Raw genomic sequence first — 7,159 nt, forward strand, 5'->3', positions numbered from 1 at the left:
TGATGAGTTGATTAAGCTAATTAAATTTTGTGGAGTAGCTAGTTTATTAAGGGAGGGAGAAACGATGTGGTGGCCAACTCTTGATTGGAGACAGATAGACTGTGAGTGATGAGGAGCGGAGCCACACTAGTATATATTCCCTCCTTCAGAAATAATTGACGTGGTTTTAGTTCAAATTTGAACTAAAACCACGTCAGTTATTTTTGAACGGAGGTAGTATTATTGATCATCAATGTTTGTATAATTAGCTAGCTAATAACGGAATATCACTGTGGGACGTATGGGCTATTGTTTCTTTCTCTTTATTCTTTTGTTATGAAGTAGTAGTAGAAGTTCTAGAACGTTCACAGACATTTTTTTTATTTTTTGTCTTCGTTTTCTTTTTTTATTTTTATTTCCCTTTTTATTTGCAAATGTTTCAAATTCACAAACAGTTTTTTAAATCCTGAACATTTTCTGTCATCAAATTCAAAAAAATTCACCGAGTTAAAAAATGTTCATCGAACCCAATTTTGTTCATCAAATTCAAAATATTTCTGTCAAAAACAAAAAATGTTCATCATTTTTTAATTGTTCTTGAATATATAAAAAAAGTTCTTCGATTTCAAAAATTGTTCATCCAATTCAGAATTTCCTCATCAAATTCATCGAATTCAAAAATTGTTCATCAGATACAATTTATTTTTCATTTTTTAGATATGCAAGAACGTTTTTTGAATGAGTGAAGATTTTATGAAATGCACTAACATTTACTTGAATTGGAACATTTTTTTCATTTTTAAATTTGTTTTTAAATGCACGAACATTTTATTGATAGCTATTAATATTTTTCAATTTGCTGATTTAAAAAAATCATGAAAATTTTATGAAAATCTTGAATATTGTTTAAAAAGGTAAAAAGAAGAAGAAGAAAAAAAAACTACCAACGAAAAAGAAAAAAAATGGAAGAGAACAACAAAAAAGGACCCCCTGCGCCGCACATGGGCCGGCCCAAAACATCGCGCGGGGGAGCGGGGCGTCCGCGATTCAGCGCTTCGCATGGCGGGAGCTCCTATTTGCCGCGTTCTGCGGCAAATATACGCCTTGTCGCACAGGGGGTGCCGAGTAGGCCTGCCCATTCAGTGCACTTCGAATACGAGCGTGAAAAACACAAAACAGGGTAGCGCGCGGTGGCAAGGAATGGAACATGGCACTTCCTGCTTGCACGAACTGGCATGTCGACCGAAATACAGCGGAAATCTAAAAGAAACGAAGTACAGTTGCGGACTTAACACTGTTTGGCAAAATCCCTTTTTTTCCAAATTTTTTGATCGTATGATCTTTTCACAAACGCAAACGAAATTTATGAAAACGAACACATTTTGAATTTCCCAAACATTTTTTAAAACATGATGGTTTTGGAATTTGTGAACAACTTTTTAAAGCACGAATATTTTTTGAATCTTGAGCACAAATTTTGAAGCGCGAACAACTTTTTAAAGCACCGACATTTTTTAGTTTTGAGAACAAATTTTTAAACGGAGAACAATTTTGAAAAATCCCGAAAAAATTTGGAAGCGTGAACTTTGTTTTGAATACGTGAACAAAATTTTGAAATCCGGTACATTTTCTGAATTTAGAAAGTTTTGAACTTTTTTGTGTAATGAGAACATTTTTTGCAAACATGAACGTTTTGAAATCCGGTACATTTTCTGGACGCATATTTGTTTTGTAGGTTTGTAGCTTAATTAACAGATGGCTTGTGATTTCTCTTGCAGATTGATGAAACGCCTGGATGCATATCTATTCATACTTATATGTACATGCTCTGTATCATTCTTAGGAATCCCCGGTGCTAACACTAGTCATGAACAATCCCGAACTTATTCAGCAAACAATACTTGATTATCTTAACGATTTGCACAACAGTACAGGTTTAATTCGACAAATAGATGGAATCTTGAACAAATCTTCGCCTGTACTTGAGTGTAAATCCTTATACTAATCCTGTACGACATTACAATCCTTGGCATGTAAAGGGACTTTGACGAATCATGTCATCATCTACTTTTGCAAGTTACAATACTAGTCTATTGTATCTTTACAGGCCACACAAAATTACAAACTTTAGTTCGGCACAAGGCAAGCTAATCTAGTTTATGCGTAACAACTTGTAGAATATAACAAACCCAGTTTTAGAAAATGTTGCAATCCGGATCGATGTTTGACATGTAAAGTAAGTAAGATGAGTTATGTCAATTATCAAGATTTGTTGATAGCGGAATGATACATGCAACAACAAAGAACTTTGATGATCAGTGCAGGAATATGCTTGTAAGTAGTTGCACCTAACGCAGCATACCAAATGATAGAGTCCGAGAAGCATCCATGCACTTTTAAGGAAAGGAAATGCAAAGATGAAAAAAGGCGATGCCATGTCGGTTATAAATAGGCCTAAACAATCAAGACACTCCTCCAGCACCCACCATTCACTCAACTGGAGAACAAACATTATCTAACACAAATCAACCATGAAGAAATTCCTCGTCCTTGCCCTCATTGTTGTCGCGGCGACCACCACGGCCGCCGAACCCTTTACTGCATTCCGTAGTGCTTGGGAGCCGCAACATCCATCATCTCCGGAGCATCAACCAACTCCGCAGCCACAAGAACATCCAGTTCCACATCAAAAGTTGAACCCATGCAGGGATGCCCTCCTACAACAGTGTAGCCCAGTTGCTGATATGTCATTCCTCCGGTCACAGGTGGTGCAACATAGCAGCTGCTTGGTAATGTGGGAGCAGTGCTGTCAGCAACTAAAAGCGATCCCCAAGCAGTCAAGATGCGAGGCCATCCACAACGTCGTGCACGCCATTATTTTGCAACAACAACAACAATTGGTACAAGCTACTTCCACCCAACCTCAGCAGCAGCAACAACAAGGTCAACAACAACAACAGGGTCTGGGTTCTAGCCAGCCACAACAACAAACACAACTGGATCAGGGTTGGATTGCGGTGATAGGGACATGGGTGATTCAGACCATCCCGGCAATGTGCGACGTGCATGTTCCACCATACTGCTACACCACCATATCACCATCCAGTGACGTCACTACCGACATGGGCGGCTACTGAGAAGACGAGAGTTCTAGTATCCGAAAAATGGACCACCAATGTTTAGTCAATGGTCCGATCCATGTAGCGGTGAAAAATAAAGTGCCATGCATTATCATGTGTGGACTAGACTGGCACTAGTTCAAACTTGGGAATAAAAGGCAAACTAAGTTATTTTCTGCATATAGCGTTATCCGTCGGTGTTTCCATTCGGGCACACGTGGAGATGTTCATTCCTAACCACAATATTATGCATTAACTAGCTTTGTATGTAGCAAAATAACCTTAAAAAAATAACCAAATGGTTGTGGAAGTCAGACTGAGCTAGATCCCTATTAAGGTAAGGAGTAAGGTCTAACCGCAAACCTACACTTTAATGGTGAGCTTTCTGAATTTTGACCTTCTTGAGATGATTCACAACTAGTTCTAAATAGTACTCCCTCTATAAAGAAATATAGGAGTGTACTTCTAAATAGTACTTTCTTTACGGAGGGAGTATATGGCATTGGTATCAGTATGGTCCATGTAAGATTTTACTGTTGGTTTAGACTTTAGAGAGCGGGCAATTTCTCATTTCTGTCCATATCCTGGAGGAAATTTTGCTGTCCAGAAAATGCGTTCATTAATTAAGTTTGTGCAGAAAAAACTCAAACAGACAAAGGAAGCAAGCCACTCTGATTGGTTGCTTCCGCCCTCCTCTTTCACAGAATAAAGAAGCTAGTCTCGTTTTGCATCTTATGGAAACCACAAGTTCTTTCAGAAACAAAACTTTCTAGAGACCACTCCATTTGCCCTGCTGTCCTGGCAGTACATATATAAGTGATAATCCACACAAAGAATGGAAAGCCATCCATAAATAAAGAAAAGGCCATCTTCTATCTACCTCTAGAAGCATAGCTGTAGCTGGCTTGAGTAGCCATCATCATCATCATCCCAAAGAAGAAGAGGAGGAAGAAGAAGATGCAAGACTGGGGTCCGGTGCTCATCTCCTTCATGCTCTTCATCCTTCTATCCCCGGGGCTCCTCTTCCAGATCCCCGGCAAATCACGGACGATCGAGTGCGGCAAATTCCACACGAGCGTAGTCTCCATCCTCATCCACACCATCATCTTCTGCGCGCTCAATGCCTTCTTCCTCATTGTCGTTGGCGTCCGCATCGAGTTCGGCTCCTCATCATGAGTAGTAGAGTACCCCGCTTCACCCTGTTCTACCTGTTTATTTTTCTCTTTCTCTGTCTCGTTTGGTTCTTGCTGCTTGTTAATTAGTTTGCCTGTGCTCACTGGGATATGTTACATGGTAAAATACCCGCATATGTTACATGGTGGAATCATGTGAGTTTTGTATTATTGAGATTTAACAACAGCGTTACTGTATATGTCAGGGATCATACTTTTTCGTTAATGGATTTTTTTATTAGTGTATCAAGCTGTTACAAATAGATAAATTGGGCTAGACATCAAAGTTATACGGCAAAGAATTACTTCCTTTGTTGCATGTAGTGAATAATCACTTTATTTTGTTGTCTATCTCTTTGTTATGTTGCTATTATGCGGAGACCGGAAGTTTTATGCTCTTTTCGATTTTTCTTTCTTCTTATGTCACTGTTGACATATGCATTGTGATGGACATGGAAATGGAACAAGAAATCCAAAACATCATGTATACAGTACAAGCAAGTTTTGACCATCCATCCTATAAGCAGAGCAGGAGCAGTTAGGTTTCGAAACGCATCCAAACAATATATAATTATGTTATTCTGTTTACAGACACAATTAATTATGTTAGAAGAGTTATATTAATTGCTGTCGCTGATATGATAACAACTCAATTTAGTCGCAAGAATGGCTCAAAGTAAGAAATCTAAAGATCATCCTAACAGAAGTTTGCGTATTACAGGAAATGTGCATACATAACAATGTGGAGGTCTGTCCATATCAAGCAGCAACACAAGTCAAATATAAACACTTGAAATCACGCAGCAATAAAAAAGGACGTACATTGATTTGGGCTGGAAACTTTATCCAGCTTAATTGGTTCTCACATATATTCGCTGGAGTATATGTGTCGTTGGAGTATATATGGTTGCTGCAAATTCAGGCATCAAATCATTCAAATATTTGTGGTAGAGAAAACAGGTCCAGGCGGGGTCATGTCCTTGACCAGCACAAAATTTGTTTCTTTTAGGTGTTGTGTGTCATCTACATAATTTGTTTTCTTTATCCTCTACCACTATCTTTTTTTCCAATGGAAAGCGAAGCATGGAGCTTGAGGTAGAATATGCTGGGATTGGTTCAGGATTTGGCAATCATCTTCATACCTAAGAAATGTTTCCATTGATTAAATCAATGTGGAACAATTCAGAAAGGTCTTTATCTCTTTGTGAGGAAAAAAAATGGAGGGTGACAGGCATCAGGACTCGCTCTTGTCGGAGCCCCCCTCCCCCTTGTAAGTTATTGATGAAGCGTCTCAACCCCCGACAGAGGTTTTGCTATTTTTCATTCGACTGATTACAATTCGGCTTCTGTCAAATTTTCTAGTCATTCGATCTTGCTTTGTGATTCCCGATGGAGGATATCAGTTTTTCTTATCGGGCCAGCTTCTTTTCCCAGTAACCGCTACCGCCCGTTAAGTCGCGGGTGTCTTTGTTGCCTTTATTTTCCAAGTTTAATTTCTGGATGCTTCACATGGTGTCGAGTAGCCACTCTTCAACCGGGAGAGAAAGATGGTTAGGGGGAGTGGGTTCTTCTCTGGCGATTTATGTTGCAGCTCCCACGGCTACTTTGAGTTCGAGCTTCCGCTGCATTCGTGCTTGCTGATTTTTGCTTTGCTCCCTCTGTGGATTCAACAGCTGACCTCCTGTTGTTGTTGTTTGCTGCTCTAGTTTGTTCTTTGATTAGTGATGTTCTTACTTTTTTGTAGATCTATTGGCCGGATCCTTGGTGTGCACCTGGAACTTTACGATGTCATGGCCAGGCTGGAATGACGTTGACTTTGTGCAATTGGTGAAGATTATTTAGTCTTTGTTGACCTTGGTCCTCATGTCAGCAATCTCCTTCTTTGCTAAGGCCATTGCCTCGGCCTCGACCGCTAGAACCAACGTGGTCTTCTGAGTCTTATGAGATCGCTCAATGTTCCCCAAGATGATGACGACATTCGGGCCTGACATCTTGAGCTTCTTGTAAGCATAATGTGTGACGATGCCAAAGCGCGCGAACGCGGTCTGACACGAGGAGGGAGTGATAACCACACTTGAAAGGGACTACGTCAAAGCTTAGAGGATCCAAACAGTAGACGTATGAGGTACCGAACACCCCGTCTGGTGTGACCCTTCTAGTGCGCCTCATGCCCGTGATATATAATACCCTTGAACTTGGTTTTCACCAGCTCGATACATGACTTGTCGAAGTGCATCTTTCTCAGTGTATCGACGTAGCTGAGGTTCAAGCTCGATGAGGTGGAAACTGTTGAATATCGGGTCCAAGACAAGTGCGGGCAAACCGCCATGGTGGACGATAGTCTGGTGGTCATGACAAATACATGTGATCAGGATTTTCAACCAAGGATTGTATTTTGGCTCAAAGGACTCCACGGAATATACCTCGTGGACAGCACGCTTTCGATCTTTCTTGGAGGTGTGAGATGGATAAATCTTATTTACATCCTTTGTTTGTAGTGGGTACTGCTTCTGCCTGCCGTTCCCCTTTACCGGGTTGTAGCATGTCCTTATCGTTGTTGTTACAAGGGTTCGTCTTGTCCGCATTGCCGCTTACGATCTACATGACCTTCTTAACCAAGTAATTTCGGTTAGTGTGGGTGTCAGGCCGATCTCCATCGCCACATCGGTTGTCGCAAGGTGCTACTTGTAGATTGCGTTGGATTTTTATCCCCGAAGAGGAGAGGATGATGCAGCACAGTAGAGTAAGTATTTTCCTCAGTTAAGAAACCAAGGTTATCAGTCCAGTAGAAGAACGAAGCAACACCACATAAACAACACCTACACACAAAACGCAAACCCTCGCACCAAACGCAAACGAGAGGTTGTCAATCTCTCGGTGGTCAAGTAA

The 7,159-nt window shown here is 40.5% G+C and overlaps 1 protein-coding gene across 1 annotated transcript; it reads left to right on the top strand.

Annotated features, from left to right (window-relative positions):
* Window positions 1-2,439: 2,439 nt before the first annotated feature.
* Window positions 2,440-3,278, top strand: LOC100415878 (avenin-3). The gene has a single exon (XM_044591677.1). It carries the CDS (start codon window positions 2,511-2,513, stop codon window positions 3,114-3,116), a length of 606 nt encoding a protein of 201 aa, XP_044447612.1. The 5' UTR covers window positions 2,440-2,510; the 3' UTR covers window positions 3,117-3,278.
* Window positions 3,279-7,159: the final 3,881 nt, after the last annotated feature.

This window comes from Triticum aestivum, chromosome 1D (genome assembly GCF_018294505.1).
Source record: "Triticum aestivum cultivar Chinese Spring chromosome 1D, IWGSC CS RefSeq v2.1, whole genome shotgun sequence".
Lineage (NCBI taxonomy): Eukaryota > Viridiplantae > Streptophyta > Magnoliopsida > Poales > Poaceae > Triticum > Triticum aestivum.

What these genes read in the sequence shown, in the direction of transcription:
- LOC100415878 (XM_044591677.1), top strand. Translation starts at nt 2,511, where the DNA reads ATGAAGAAATTCCTCGTCCTTGCCCTCATTGTTGTCGCGGCGACCACC.